Below are 16,289 nucleotides of genomic sequence, written 5' to 3' on the forward strand. Positions count from 1 at the left end.
AAGCTCTCATCCATGAGCAAGCGAACATTCTCCGAGGTGAGTTTCGTTCTTTCCATGATGAGTTACTCAAACTTCGTAGTTTTGTTCGGGACGAACTACGTGCTATCCGTGCGGAAGTGGATGAAGTCCGCTCGGATTGGGCATGGCACAAACGCACACTCTCCACAAGTCCAGCTTCCGCAAACTCGAGTGATGCGCGCCGCATTGACGTGCCAAAGCCTGACACCTACGATGGCACACGCAATGCCACCATCGTGGACAATTTCCTCTTTGGGCTGGATCAATACTTCGATGCCATGGGTGTCCGAGATAAGGCATCGAAAGTGGGCACTGCACCTACCTATCTTAGAGGCACTGCACAACTATGGTGGCGTCGCAAGCATGGCGAGATGGGCAAGGGCATTTGCGCCATTGACACTTGGGCCGACTTCAAGCAAGAACTCCGAAAGCAGTTCGCCCCAAGCAATGCAGAAAAGGAAGCGCGAGTGCGCTTACGTCGCCTCAAGCAATCGGGTAGCATTCGGGACTACATCAACGAGTTCACTACCCTCATGTTGGAGATAAGCGACATGTCCGACAAGGATTCACTCTTTTACTTCAAAGATGGCCTCAAGGATTGGGCCAAGACCGAGCTTGATAGGCGTGGTGTTCAAACACTTGACGACGCCATTGCCGTTGCGGAGTCGCTCACCGAATACTCTACCCAATCCAAGGACAAAAAGGCCAACCAAGGCAAAGGTGGGGGAGAGAGTCGCAAGGACAAGGGCAACAACCGCAAAGATTGGGGGTAGAAAAAGCCGCCTAGCAACAAGAGTTGGCAAGGAAAATCGGAGGGCAAGAAGGAGGCGCCAAAGCCGCGAAGCCCATGCTTCATATGCAATGGTCCTCATTGGGTACGCGACTGTCCGGAGAAGAGGTCGCTTAATGCTCTTGCTGCCCAACTCAAGAGCAACCCTGCAATGTCCACGGAAGAACCCCAACTCAGCATGGGTTCTCTCCAACGCCTCGGCGCACTCAATCGCCAACAGCCCGCACTCATCAAGAAAGGGCTCATGTATGTAAGCGCAAAGGTCAACGGTCAGTCCGTTCGCGCGCTGCTAGACACGGGAGCAACACACAATTTTGTGTCCGTAGACGAGGCCAAGCGCTTAGGCCTCAAGGCCACCAAAGAAGGAGGCACAATGAAGGCTGTGAACTCACCCGCCAAGCCAATTGCGGGAATCGCACAAGGCGTGCACATCACACTTGGTACGTGGAGCGGAAAGCTTGACTTCTCCATCGTGCCCATGGACGACTTCAAGATGGTCCTCGGCATGGAATTCTTTGACCAAGTCCATGCCTTCCCACTGCTCGCTACAAACTCCCTAAGCATCCTCGACGGGAGTAAAGCATGCATGGTACCCACGGAGCGAGGCAAGTCCGAGGAGAAGACAGTCTCCGCCATGCAATTCAAAAGGGCTTTCAAGAAGGACCCAAGTTTCTTGGTCTCCATTCGAGAACTAAATGAGGAAGGAAATAGCGGAACGTCGCCAAGCCAAGTCCCTCCACGAATTCAAGCCGTCCTCAAAGATTACAAGGATGTGATGCCTCCAGAACTTCCGAAGAAGCTCCCACCTCCGCGAGAGGTAGATCATGCGATCGAGTTAGAACAAGGCGCGAAGCCAACAGCCTTGGCGCCCTACCGCATGGCGCCACCTGAATTAGAGGAGTTGCGAAGACAACTCAAAGACTTGCTGGACGCAGGCTACATTCGCCCCTCAAAGGCCCCATTCGGTGCACCGGTCCTCTTCCAAAAGAAAAAGGATGGATCGCTGCGGATGTGCATCGACTATAGAGCACTCAACAAGATCACTATCAAGAACAAGTATCCGATTCCCTTGATTGCGGACTTGTTCGACCAGCTTGGCAAAGCGCGGTACTTCACCAAACTTGACTTGCGCTCCGGGTATTATCAAGTGCGCATCGCCAAGGGAGACGAACCGAAGACAGCATGCACAACAAGGTACGGGTCTTTCGAATTCCTTGTGATGCCTTTTGGCCTTACTAATGCACCCGCCATATTTTGCACACTCATGAACAAGGTACTCCAACCATTCCTCGACCGCTTCGTGGTCGTGTACTTGGACGACATTGTGGTATATAGCACCACACTCGAGGATCATGCCCAACACTTGCAACAAGTCCTCAAAGTACTTCGAGACAATGAGCTCTTCCTCAAACTAGAGAAGTGCTCGTTTGCCCAACAAGAGGTGGAGTTCCTTGGCCACAAGATTGCGGGCGAGAAGATCATGATGGAGAATGACAAAGTAAAAGCCATCCTCGATTGGGAGCCTCCCTCGAAAGTACCCGAGCTTCGCTCATTCCTTGGGCTGGTGAATTACTACCGCCGCTTTATTAAGGGCTATTCAGCCAAGGCGGCACCCTTGACGGATATGCTCAAGAAAAACAGAACGTGGCATTGGTCCGAAGAGTGCCAACGTGCATTCGAGGAGTTGAAGAAGGCAATTTCGGAGGAACCAGTCCTCGCTCTTCCGGACCACACCAAGCCCTTCGAAGTTCAAACGGATGCCTCAGATTTCGCCATAGGTGGAGTCCTTATGCAAGAAGGCCACCCAATAGCGTTCGAGAGTCGAAAGCTAAATGACACGGAACGCCGCTACACGGTGCAAGAAAATGAGATGACCGCAATCATACATTGCTTGCGGGTGTGGCGACATTACATGCTTGGCTCGCACTTCACGATTATGACGGATAACGTGGCGACAAGCTACTTTCAAACTCAGAAGAAGTTGAGTCCGAAGCAAGCACGGTGGCAAGATTTCCTTGCGGAATTCGACTATCGGCTGGAGTACAAACCGGGGAAAACCAATGTCGTTGCGGACGCTCTAAGCCGCAAGGCCGAATTGGCGACACTTAGCATGAGCCAACCGAAGTCTGACCTTGTCTCACGCATCAAGGAAGGCCTCCAACAAGATCCGCTAGCCAAGGATTTGCTGGAGAAGTTGCTTGAGGGAAAGACAAGACGATTTTGGCAAGAGGAAGGCATCCTCCTCACCAAGGGAGATCGGCTGTTCGTGCCAAGGTGGGGAAACTTGCGGAAGGAAGTAATCAAGGAGTGCCACGACTCTAAGTGGGCCGGTCACCTAGGAATCGAGCGCACCACCGCACTAGTTCAAGCCTCGTATTTTTGGCCGCACATGAGGGACGACATCGAGGCATATGTGCGAACTTGTCTTGTGTGCCAACAAGACAAAGTGGATCATCAACTTCCAGCAGGATTGTTGGAGCCGCTACCACTAGCAACAAGGCCATAGGAAAGTGTCTCCATGGATTTCATCACATCGCTGCCCAAGTCCGAAGGTTGCGGAAGCATCATGGTTGTTGTCGATCGATACAGCAAGTATGCCACATTCATTGCCGCACCAGCCGATTGCAAAGCGGACGAGGCAGCCCGCCTATTCGTCAAGCACATTGTGAAGCTTTGGGGAGTTCCGAAGAGCATTGTGAGCGACCGAGACCCTCGGTTTACTGGGCGGTTTTGGACGGAGCTCTTTAAGATGTTGGGGACCGATCTCAAGTTCTCGACAAGTTTCCACCCACAAACGGATGGGCAGACCGAGCGCATTAATGGCCTCCTCGAAATGTACCTGAGGCATTATGTGAGCGTTCACCAGCGGGATTGGGCGAAGCTACTCGACATCGCCCAATTTTCTTATAACTTGCAACGAAGCGAGGCTACAGGCAAGAGTCCGTTCGAGATCATCATGGGATTCCAGCCCATGACCCCCAATGCCATAGCCTCGACTTACGGAGGGAAAAGCCCCGCGGCACACAAGCTCGCCCGCGAATGGCATGAGGAAGCGGACATCACGCGAGCCTATCTTGACAAAGCCGCGAGGAAAATGAAGAAATGGGCTGATATAAGGAGACGGCATGTTGAGTACAAGGAAGGAGATCAAGTCATGATCAAGCTCCTACCCCAACAATTCAAGACTTTGCGGAAAGTTCACAAGGGGTTAGTGAGGCGCTACGAGGGACCCTTCCGAGTTGTTCGACGTGTAGGCAACGTCTCGTATCAACTCCAACTTCCGCCAAGACTCAAGATCTATCCGGTCTTCCATGTGAGCCTTCTCAAACCATATCATGAAGACATGAGAGAACCAAGTCGCGGAGAATCGAGGCGCGCGCCAACTGCCGTTGTCACCGCATTCGACAAAGATGTGGACTACATCATTGCGGACAGAACGGTTTCGAGGAGGGGCGTGCCAGCACATAACGAGTACTTGGTGAAGTGGAAAAACCTCCCCGAGAGCGAAGCCACTTGGGAACGGGAAGATGATTTGTGGCAATTCGCTGAGCACATCCAGCACTTCAAGCACGAGAGCGCGACGAGGACGCCGCGAGCTTAGGTGGGGGAGGATGTTGCGGACCGCCCAATTCGCTAGCCCAATTGCCCCAATTTCGGGCTAGAGAGCCAACACAAGGCCAAGAGTGCTAGCTTGGCCCAATTCCGGAAGGTTCTAGGCAACTCTAGTACATGTGAACATGTAAATATTCTAGAATACTTTATACAATTTCAGCACATGCAAATAGCTAGGAAATTGTAAAATAATCTAGAGTTTGACCAAGTTTGGCAAAGTTAGGTAAAGTTAGGCAAAGTTAGGCAAAGCCTCCCCTATAAATATGGGATGGCATTAAGCATTTGTATCCAACAAGCATTGTAATCTTTCTTTGTGTAATATAAGTTTCTTTGGCTCAATTGCTCTCTTCTCTTGTTCGAGAATCTCTAGGCTTACTTAGAAACATTCGGCAAAGTTGTCTAAGTGCCGCACGGGTTAGCTGCGTAAAACACTCATCCCGTGACAATAGAGTTTCTTTCTTTAGTCATAACAATTTCATTACATTTGCCTAATAACGTGCTAGCCTTGCCTCAAGATTAATCTTGAATTTTTTTTATTATAATCACTTTTTACCGCGTCGTGCGTTCGTTCTAATAAGTTCGTTTTCTTTTGACAAAAACACTTCATGTTCAGATGTTTCCACAGTTGCTGCCGTTTCCTTCTAAATGGATAGGAATAGGAAGATGAAAAAGATTTCTCTTATAACTACTTTAGCACAATTTCCCAGATTTGGCGGAAGGGCAAAATGACAAGATAGGTACAACTAGACTTAGACCAAAAGACTCGTCATATTCATAGGTCTTCCAATCCAATGTTGGAGCAGGACACATTTTAATGAGATACTGCTTGGCAGCTACCTCCATCTCTATGCGGTAACTGGGATCCATTAAGTCACCGTCCCGATGGATCCCACCCGACACAAACTGCCAAGGCTCACTCAATTGGAAATTGGATTAACAAAAGATCAAAGGGTTACTTTAGATGGGACCCTTAGCTAAAGGCATTTGGCTGTAAAAGTTTTGGTGGGTGTCTACTTCACCCTCACCATTTGCGACCCAAGTGCATTCCAAGGAAAATCTGATGATTTTTTTCCTTGTAAATATAATAATAATTTATCCCACTTGCTTTAATTCAAAATCAATTGACACCGCACTTAGCAGGGGCATCGTTCGTTTTTCTTACCTACTTCAATTTTATAAATTAAGGGAAGCAGAACAACAGTAGATTGATTCTCAACTTATGATTATAGAATGATGTAAAGTTTATCGTACATTCCAATAAGGTGCCGCAATTGATGTGATCTTCATTATATGACTGATATTAGTAGGCTTTTTTTTTTTTTTTTTTTTTTTTACACTAACTTCACATCCCACGACTTGGTCGGCATGAGCAATCTTGATCGGATTGAAATGGAAGAAGAATTATCCAAAATATTGAGTGACTATGAAGGCTTCTTCATGGTTACACACGATAGCCAAGTAGATATGATTAATATACTTAAATTATATCAGATTTAAACATTAAAAATTTTGGAAAGAAAATGTCAAAGAATTTAAATATTAACAACTAGTTGACATTTTCACAGTAAATAAAAAACTAAAAATAAAAAAAGTTGACAAAAGGCCTGATAAAATGAATTTAAAAAGATTATTTTCTTTGTTACGCACCGAAATTGGTTGAAAAATACAAAGCAGAGGCTTTTTTTTTTTTTTTTTTTTTTTAAATTCAGAACCGCAGTACAATCAATCTAGAAAAATAAATGCACCTATAATCAATCATTGGCCATAAGACTAAGAATTTTTCTCCAAAAAAAAAAAACATTCATTTCTAGATCCCAGGATGAAGAAATTTCAAACCAAACCAGAACAGAAACTAAAGTACTCATTTATCTATATATAATTGTATATTTACACACAATTAGTTTTTTTTTTTTTTTTTTTGCAAAAAAACAGTTACAGCCAAAACCGAACTAATTAACCATCATATATAATTTATGTAGCTCCCTAGGAGGCCCAAAAAAAAAAAATGACTAAAGTAAAACTGCTCTATATATATAATTTAAATAAAAACAAAGAAAAATGAAGATATTTAATTGATTCAAACCCCCCATCATCATCATCGGCATCGTAATCTGGAACGGCGTTCGATGGTGTTGAATCTTCTTCATGGGTCAAAATGGACGCAAGTTTCTGGTGAAGCCATTACATATTAACATTACTGAAGAAACCGACCAGGTCTTTCCTATAAGGCAAAAAAGATCGCTTCTTATCTTCTTCTTTAACGGATCGATTCCTGACATAATGCTCCTTATTAACAGTAGCTTTATCGGCAGCTTTGCCGGTCCCAGTGGCGGAGCGAGAAGAAGATTTATTATAATCTTGAGAGTCTTCATGACGGTGGTGACGATGACGAGCAGCAGTTGCCTTCTTGTTGTGGTGATTACCAGTAACGAGAGGCGTGAAGAAGACAAAGGTGTCTTTGCCGTCGCTGTTGCTTCTGTAAAGCAAGTCCCTGAACTTCCATCTCTTGGAATTAGATCCAGTTGAATGGCTCTTCTTGCAGGACCTCCCCGGGGATTGAGATTCCTTCGAAGGCTTGGGCGTCCACACGCAGTAGGTCCCCGGCGTCAAGTTGTCAAGATCGTCGGCTTCAGATGATGAGCAAGAACAAGAAACCGAGGTTTCACGCTCTTCGCTCATCAGCTTTCCCAACGGCAGCCTATTGCTACTTCTCCCGGTTGTCGTCGTCGTCGTCGTCGGTGAAGCGGCGGGAGCAGGAGAAGGAGCAGCGGCGTTGTTTTGATCATAATTATATAACAGCAAGTCTCTGTTGAAGAGGGGATACAATGGTTTTATTTGACCGTTGAAGAAGATCTCATCCGCTGTGATGGACGAGCACTCTTGCTTCTTATTACAAACAACTGCAAACTCAAATTCTTCTTCCTCTTCTTCTTCTTCTTCTTCTTCTTCTTCGTGCTTCTGTTGCGAGAACAACACCACATCATCATCAAGACTGCTTCCCCTCCTGTCCTCCTCCTGCTGCCGCTCCCGCTCCCAGTTGATGTCGAATATATCCTCCGAATACTCCGGTTCTTGCTGTCTGAATTCTTCCACAACTCGTGCTGCAATCTCAGCGAGATTGGCCGACGAGTAGCTGCTGAAGCTCGGAGAGCTTGGCGACAGCGACAGAACTGGGCTTGCACTTGCACCCTGCATTTCTTTTCTTAATTTATTAAACTAATCTTTCTACCTATTAATTCTATTTCTGGCTCCTCCTCTATCTATCTGTTTTCAATTAATTACAGTACAAGAAAAAAAGAAAAAAAGAAGAAGATTTTTGTAAGGTTTTAAAGAGAGAGAGAGAGAGAGTTGGTTGAAAATTAACAAGAAAGTGTGGGAATCCTAATCCTTGAAATATATATAGCGTGAGTGGTTGCGAAAATTTTGGCCGTTTCATTCAGTGTCTATTATTTGTTTGCGAGTATTTTGGTTCGGGTGAGCCGCAGGCGTAGAATTTGTGTAAGGGTGACCAATAAATCGGCTACTTCGCGACTTTTGTAGTATGCATACTTGGAAGGAAATTTCAGTCGGAAAAAAAGGAAATGTAAAAACAAACTATTAATTAATTAATTAATTAACATAATAAATAAATAAATAAAAGTTGGGTATTTTGTTTTGTAATTGTATCACGTAACTTGGAAAGTTCTTTTCTTTGTTCACACGTAACACGAGTTTAGCTCCATACGTGGAATCGTAAGAGGGTCCACACGTGTTTCTCCTCCTTTACAAATACATCGTGATAAGGTCAAAAGTCGCCGTCTCTCGTTTCACTTTTGCCAAATTTGGCCAAATTTTTCTTGATTCTGGAGACTATTATGCTTTCTTGTTTTTAAACGTCTAGAAACTTGAATGTATTACCAAATACTTGTTAAATTTTTACATTGTAAGTTATAGAAGATGTCACAGACACACCCAGCACGTACGTGCGAAGTTTAAAGCACTACACGTGTCTGGCAGCTGCAATTCCCACCACTTTCTTGGTAACTCGTTGGTTGTCACCCAATCTGATTCATCATGATGAGAGCGACGTTTAGCACCAAAAAAGTGAAAGAAATTTTAATGCTAACAACCTCATCTCACCTTTAATTAGGCAATTTTAGGATCTGCTGCTCTGCTAAGCTAACATCATACATACAGTACTAAATTATTGGCCTTTTCAAGGGAAACTTCGATTCACAAAGTTATTGGCCTCTGTTGGTAGATTTTATAATTCATACATGCATCACACATATTCATTGTGTATATCCAATTTCTTTGGGCCAATTTTCATATGCATATGTAAACCATATAGCTTTATTATAAAATAAAGTTGAATATATATACATATATATATACATACATACATACATATTATATATACAGATTTGTATTTTCCGCACGGATTAAGTTGTAGGGGACGGATTTTTGGAAGCATCTTGTAAAAGTGTGCATTAAAAAATTATTGCTAAAGGCTGTTGTTAATTTCTAGTATATCCATATATATTTACCTAAAAAAGAAGTAGGTAAACGTTTTTTTTTATTGTTTTTAATTAAAAAGAGAGAGAGAGAGAGAGAGAGAGAGAGAAAGAGAAACATTTTCTACTGTGTTGATGCTATCCACGAAATAACAAAAAGTAACACCTGTGTACACAGCTTAACTCTAGAAGAAATTTCACCAGGAAAATAAAGATTGCATGCGAATATATGTTGCAGGTGTATTTCATTCGTATGTGGATTTTTTTGAAAAGCCTTGTTCTGTAAGTAAACCAACCAAATCTACTGGAGACAAAATGGGAACAAGGAGGCAGCAACCGCCTTATAATAATTTGATCATTAACTACAACCCTGGGATGATGTTACGTACCCACCAATTAATGGTTTTGATGGGGGGGGGGGGGGGGGGGGCTCTGATTATTACGTAATTAATTAGATATTTAAATCTGTTTGGTGTTACCTAACAAACAATTATATCTCTTGAGGTATTTAATTTGTGTTAAATTCGCTGACAATGGAATTCATTGAGAATGAGTATGCCGCAAAACATTGCCCTAATTATTGTTATTATTATTATTATTCTTATATTTCTCGGGAGGCACGTTTGTTCCAGTGGAACTATCTTCTTTTTTTTTAAAAAAAAAAAAAATCATTTGTATTACATGGTTACCATTATTATAAAGTCATACTAGTATGAGTTATATTCAATGCACGTTTTGATGAAGACCCAAATGAGCATATGAAAATAAAACTTCGAGATCAAGTTAAGGGCACAAATTTTGCCCTTGCAATCAATAAGAGCTAGCAGTGCAAGCATATATATATACATATATATATATTTTCATATGCTCACTTGGTGTCGTGTGATGGCTCAAAGAATTTAGACCAAATAAATTAATGAGACATGGCCCGCAGCCTATTGATACTTCTTTAGACCTATATTAATCCTAGATTCATTGTTCACACGTCACGTACACATAAGGTAAAACATAGTATTATTGCTTTTGAATGGATGTTAGATATGACTAACAACTAAAAAAAATAATGTCACTGTATCGTGTCTATAACTAAACGGCTTTTGATTAGATAAAATGGATATTTTAACATATGGAAGAAGATCTTATTATTGTCTCTAATCCAATGACACTGACAAAAAGTTTTAAACAAAATTAAAAAATTAAAAAAAAATCAATAAATAAAAGCTAGCAAAAATTTGCTGAAAAGTCCACGAAAAGACCCCAGGAGTGGGTCGTCGTTGGTATCTATCAGCACGAATCGACTGTTTCACGACAATGCTAGATTTCGAAGCATCGGGATATAGATCGAACAGTTAAATCTTATCTTTTCTCCCAAAGTTCCAAATATTCAAAAATCCGTGCCATCTTTTATTGTAAAAAGAATGGCTTAAAAGTTGCTCTCTCATTATATACACATATATATATATATAAATATTACTAGTTCTAGAAGATGTATCGTTTGTCATGTTTGATTAATTGTTACCAACAAAATGTATCCTAGAAGACATCGATACATATTTGATTTGGTTGAAAATTACTTACTTTCCTTAGATTGCACCAAGTATCTAGAATAGAACGAGCCTATTATATATCTACTACAAGGGTCTCCTTAAAGGTACGTTTCATCTATGTAACTAATAGTTAAATAAAATTCACTCACTAGCTGACCTAGCCCCCTATGATTCTGTAACTCATTTTCACCTCGTTTTACTTAGTTGTAAGTTAGAATAAATATAGCTTAAGAAGCAAATCCTATTTATTATAATATAATTGGGATTTTCTTTTTTGAAACTATAATCCAATTTTTTGATTGCGTAGTGAATTCCTAATAAGGTGACAGTTAATGCACTGAGTATTAAAAGCTTGTGGCTTCATTTTTAGAGAAAATTCTTATGTGCTCTATGAAACATTGCTCCTTTTTTTATTTAGGTGGCATTTATTTTTTTGTTTGAAATTTGAATGGACCCAAATTAGTTTGAATTATGAATAGAGCTAAGTATTTAAATCTGAATAATATGTTTGTTTTTTTTTCTGAATTGCTAAAAACAAATATTAGGATGTTTGTTTTTTAACTTAAAAAATCTGAAAATTATTATTTTTTTCTTTTTACATTTGTGCCGTTACAAGATATAAATTTTAAACAAATAATAAATACCCTTTATATTCTAAATCAGTATATGTTAAATAATTTTATTGTAGTTCATGATGTTTTTATATGAAAAATATTCATAAAAAACTATGAAGATAAATAATGTTAATTTGAAGAAAGTACAAAGATAAAAAATATTAATATCTATCACTATATTATCACAAAATATAGAGATGAGTAATCATACTAATTATTAAATTTTATTTAGGTAAAGATAAAAAATAATTAATTAGATAGGAATATTTCAAAGAATATCTTTTAATGATATCATTTAAGTTTTTTACTTACTCTAAACTTTTTAGAGTAAGTAAAAAGTTAAAAAATTTGGCTTAATGACTCAATAACTAGAAATTTTTATTAAGTTTAAAAAACAAACGAACATAATGTCTTAATTAATTAAAATTAAGTCAATTAAATTATTAAGTGAAAAACAGACAACTCTTACTCTTTGCCATGTGTTTGCTTCAATCAATGAATCAATTGTGATAATATAAATTCACACGTGATAAATAGTAAATAGATAAGGAGGAATGCTCCATAGGCATCAAATACCTTCTCCGTTTTGAGAGCATTATGATAAGATAAAGCGGGCTCGGGCTTCCAGCCTTCACTTAGGATCTGAGGGGCGGTTTTGTGTGGTGTAAATTTTTCCTCATTTTGCTTTTCCAAATCGTTGATGGTTTTGTGTTTTTCTAATCATCATTAATGTGACAAAGCGATATGTATACATCAGGTTTTGACGTCTTACTTGGGGTGCAAAAAGAAGATTAGGACAGCAGATAATTGAGACGAGAATTGAACTTTTTTTTTTCTTTTTGTATTTTTGCGCCATGAAAAGCAAAATAATGCGCAAAAGGCAGACCAGAAATCCCAATTGGATTTGAAAAGCGATCCACTTGTTGCAATTCAATTTCTTTAGAATCAAATTAAACTTGACCACTTGTTACAAGTCAAATCAGATTTTCATCATTGATCACACTTGCACATTTTAGACGCAGCTTGGGCAATACTTCTAAGTCTAACATGGATAAGCGTCGGGCTGGCTCATAACTCATTCAAAATCTTTTGATGTCGTATATTTTCTTGATCAATAAAGCCGGACAAATGTTGAAATCAAATATACGTCCATTTACACATGAAGCAACTGAAGAAAAGAAACAGGCAACTTTCATTATGCAAAAACTAGCAAGTACACAAGTCTACCCTATTCCTAAATCTATCATGATCATCTGCTGCATCTTGAATTAGCTGATTAAAAAAAAAAAGTGTCAGTTCCATGTCCTTTATCCCTCATGTCGTCAAGTCTTTGATTACATTACAACTCCACCAAACAAAGCAAAGCACGATCATCTAAATTTGTCAGCATCCTGTTGTATTCCACTCCACTTATGATTCCATCTTGAGCCATCGTATGTTGACGAAATCCAGTTGATGCTCAGAGTTGCTGGAGAACCAAACATAAAATACTCCAATAAGATCAACTAGTATGTAAACACTTGGTTAACATAACAAGGCAAAACTAAGAGAGAAATAATAAAGCACATAAGGAGTACAATCTGGTCCATTAAGATGTAACATCAGGTGTAGGGATTAAGATTGTTCAATAATGAGCTAAGTTTGCCAATACACCTCCTCCTTGGATGAGGAAATATTCAACCATGCCAAGAGGAAAAGGTACAAAGCATTGATTTAACTTAAAGAATTTGTCCTCCACTATCATATTCCCCACTAAGAATATTTTTCAGCAAAGCCTCCATGACTTCCTGCTTAGGACAACACAGAAGATACGACAATAATATCACTAGAATATTTTTCAGCAAAGCAAGATTTTATCCACCTTCGCAAGTAAGGCCCATCAATAATTTCTTGATTTACTACTTCTAGCATGATAAAATTTCTAGGAACTTTCTTGGAAAAGGTAGATTCTACCTACCTCAGCAAGTAAGAAATGATGAATAACTTTTTCCTTCGCTACTTGCCATAACCATGGTCCTATAGTAAATGAAATTGAATATTATTTGGACTAATTTATTACAGGGATTAAGATGATCATAACAGCCAACCATTTGGTTGAACAAAAAGACAAACGTATACCCAACATATTTCTCTATTGTTATAAATTGCTATCACAATCAGCTCTGTTTACAACATGTAACTAAACTGCCAATTCCACTCTTACATTTTCATCTCATCATAAACCAATCAAATTTCATTCAACTACATAAGAGCAGGTAGAGGGACACGCCATTGTGAGAGCCAAAAAAAAAAAAACTAGCAATTCTAAAAAACAAGATAATTTGTGAATCACGTGCTGATCCCTCACATACATGTGATAGCATCCAAATATGGAAAGAGAAAACTAAATTGGTATTTGCATCCCTAATGTTAACCGTAGGGCCTCCTAACAGAATTTAAAACACAACATGATGATTTAAAGTATTTGACATTTATTGTCGTCATCATAGTAATAGTCATTGTCATACGCATAAAGTTGTCCAAGCTGCTAAGCACTAAGCATATCAAGCTATATGTACCTTGGCTCTATAAGATTTGATAACTGCAATCAACAGCTGGTCTCCTGCAATTTGTCTCACTCGCTGTATGAGTTCATGACGTGATACCTTCTTTCCCTGAAAGACAAGTTCAAAACACAAGCTCATAAAAATTAGAACAAAAATAAAAGGCTAAGCAATGTCCAGCCACAAGCAACGATGTAAAAGTACTTACTTTGTGATCTCTATAATACTTGCTCATCAAAGCAACGGTTGGTGGAGGCAAGAACTTGGATAGTGCAGAAATTAGAATTGGAAACGGCATCCAAGGTGAAGTTGGCACTCTCAATGAATCCTGAACCCTCCCAAACCCTACACAATTAAGAAATTAGGTCATTTATTGATAACCAAAATTCAACACCCATTCCAAAGATGAATAGAAACAGATGAATTGCCTACCCTTCATGGAAGAGGGAGCCTTAAGACTTATAATGTACTCCGGCAAGATATGAGTGTTCATGTTAGTGCTCCACAAAATATACTTCTTTGGCACCTGTAAGTTGTCCACACCAGATTCAAACTCTCCAGTACTTGGATGATATTGGTCAGAACCAGGATGCACAACCTCTTGCTTTCCCAATATAACGCGACACAACAACAGATACCGCATCCCTTCTCTATCAATAGCTGAGTTCTTAACACTATTAAAAAGAAATCATCATTAGCAAACACAAAACACAAAATTCAAATATTGCCAAAACCAAAATAGGGAAGCACTTGTTTAATACAAACCATTCCAAAGGGGAATCATCAGGAGAGAGATAGACACCGCAACCATACATCCCGTTATTACTAGGCTTCCCACAATAGCCAAAACCATGCTCTATAATCTTGGAAATTTCATCTTTTGAGCCAGCATACCAAGCATACTTCACATTTGCATCACCTCCACATTTTTGAGCCACTGCTTTCGCAAAAATCTGAAAAGATTGGATTTTGGCTCGACCCATAACACCACTAAATGAGTTTCTATGAATAGAAACTATCTTTGCTTGTGCGCCAAGAACACCCAAACCCGAAATCAATCTTCCGCTTATAAGGTCATAAACTTTGTCTCCTTCTTGCAAACTAATCAAACCATTAGAAAACGGTGTAGGGGGATGAACGACGGGACCAGAAACCGAACTTTCGCAATCGGAAACTGTTGATGATGATTCATCTTCATCATAATGGGTGGTATCTACATCCGAATTAAAGCTAATTGTTTGCTTTGATGGGCTAACTAAAGTATGCTTTGTTAAATTGTTAGAGGCTAAAATACTAAACCCATGTGTGATTTCATTAGTACTTGTCATTTTGAAAAGACTGAAAGTCAAGAAAAACTACAATCTAATTCTTTTAAAAATTAAGAAATCCTAGACTTATATTAACAAAAAAGAAAAAGAAAAAGAAAATTCATGTTAAATTAATCAAAATCGAAAAATCAATATATAAATTTACAAAGAAAAATCGACGAATTAGAGAGAAAAACGAAAGCTATACTAAAATATACATATGTAAGCGAAGCAAAAATAAAAAGCTGAACAAATAAACTGGGGCGGGGATAGGGATCTAGACGCTGAAAAAACACGGATAAAGAAATAACAACCTGGTTGTAATTGAAAAGCGTGGGCAAAACGTAATGGCTAATGAGGTTCCTTGCTTGCAAGTTGCAGGTTGCAATTGGGGGATTCGGATCAAGCAGATATAGTTGGAGTGTAAGAAGACGAGAAACCCAACTCCAATGGAGTATTTATAAGTTGTTATTATTATTATTAATACTATTTTAATGGAACCGAACCGCCTATGTTGATGTTGGTTTCTTGGGCGATGTGGGTGCGGCGCTGGCTGTTTTGGAGCCTGCCGTTTTGGTGTAATATATATAGTCTTCTCTTCTATCTAAATCTAATTCACGGAGAGAGAGGCGGTAGCATAAAAAAACTACTGGATTTTTGAAGCGGTGTAAAATGACTTTATTGGTCAGGTCTTTTCATAAACTATCTTTGACATGACTTACCAAGTGGGCTTATCTAGTTTCGGTTGTTGGGCAAGAGGGTTACGGCCCTGTGCTGGGGACATGTGTAAATTGGACAGGTGGATGGGTTTACCAATTTATATATGTTTTTGTTTATTTGACCCAAAAAAGGAAAAAGTAGGAGGGTTTCTCATCCTAGGGCTTGGGGAGGGCGGTCTATTTTCCGACGATTCTCGGGTAAAGCATACGTATTAACTACATTAAAGCCCCTTGTGCACGTTTAATCAAATATGGGTGAACGGTCAGTGCAGTGCATATACTGCTAATAAAGGAAATAGGGATCTAAATGAGATTGGACGTGTTAGGCTTTACTTGTCGCATACAAATAGTTTTGCTATGGAATTACCATAATCAGATTGCCAGCTCAGCAGCCTTTGCTGGTTTAGAATATTTTCCCCCTTTTACATTTAGTTAGGTCACGAGAATTCTTCTGAGTGCACACATACGTGGGATACGCAACTACCTATATGGACCCGGTTTCTACTTTCTACTAGCTTGATTCCCAAGGAATGTAAAACTTCTAAGGTCAACCTATGGGCTATTGCCAACAGTAACAAAAAACCCTTAAGCAACCGCGCTTGCCACATGCATCATGCACGTTCTAAAAATCTCAAGGACATATCCA

General features: G+C 40.0%; 2 protein-coding genes across 3 annotated transcripts; both read right to left on the reverse strand.

Annotated features, from left to right (window-relative positions):
• Nucleotides 1-6,268: 6,268 nt before the first annotated feature.
• On the reverse strand, nucleotides 6,269-7,857 carry LOC102619209 (uncharacterized). The gene is given in 2 exon segments (XM_015529680.3): nucleotides 6,269-6,603; nucleotides 6,605-7,857. Coding segments are annotated over 2 exon segments (1,044 nt in total). The 5' UTR covers nucleotides 7,616-7,857; the 3' UTR covers nucleotides 6,269-6,570.
• Nucleotides 7,858-12,243: 4,386 nt separating this feature from the next.
• LOC102619500 (probable inactive poly [ADP-ribose] polymerase SRO5) lies at nucleotides 12,244-15,505 on the reverse strand. 2 transcript variants are annotated; one of them, XM_052437198.1, is made up of 6 exons: nucleotides 14,383-15,505; nucleotides 14,050-14,291; nucleotides 13,826-13,962; nucleotides 13,633-13,728; nucleotides 13,032-13,090; nucleotides 12,244-12,542 (listed from the first exon to the last, which is right to left on the reverse strand). In XM_052437198.1, exons 1-5 carry the CDS (start codon nucleotides 14,943-14,945, stop codon nucleotides 13,070-13,072), a joined length of 1,059 nt encoding a protein of 352 aa, XP_052293158.1. In that variant the 5' UTR covers nucleotides 14,946-15,505; the 3' UTR covers nucleotides 12,244-12,542; nucleotides 13,032-13,069. The 2 variants fall into 2 exon arrangements, with proteins under 2 accessions (XP_052293158.1, XP_006476779.2); XM_006476716.4 differs by lacking the exon at nucleotides 13,032-13,090 and having other exon boundaries at nucleotides 14,383-15,498.
• Between the last annotated feature and the right edge of the window lie 784 nt (nucleotides 15,506-16,289).

This window comes from Citrus sinensis, chromosome 3, assembly GCF_022201045.2.
Source record: "Citrus sinensis cultivar Valencia sweet orange chromosome 3, DVS_A1.0, whole genome shotgun sequence".
Lineage (NCBI taxonomy): Eukaryota > Viridiplantae > Streptophyta > Magnoliopsida > Sapindales > Rutaceae > Citrus > Citrus sinensis.

Coding starts and splice junctions, on each gene's coding strand:
- LOC102619500 (XM_052437198.1), bottom strand. CDS start 14,945: ATGACAAGTACTAATGAAATCACACATGGGTTTAGTATTTTAGCCTCT. Junction 13,963..14,049: donor GGCTCCCTCTTCCATGAAGG/GTAGGCAATTCA, acceptor TTAATTGTGTAG/GGTTTGGGAGGGTTCAGGAT. Junction 13,729..13,825: donor AGTATTATAGAGATCACAAA/GTAAGTACTTTT, acceptor CTTGTCTTTCAG/GGAAAGAAGGTATCACGTCA.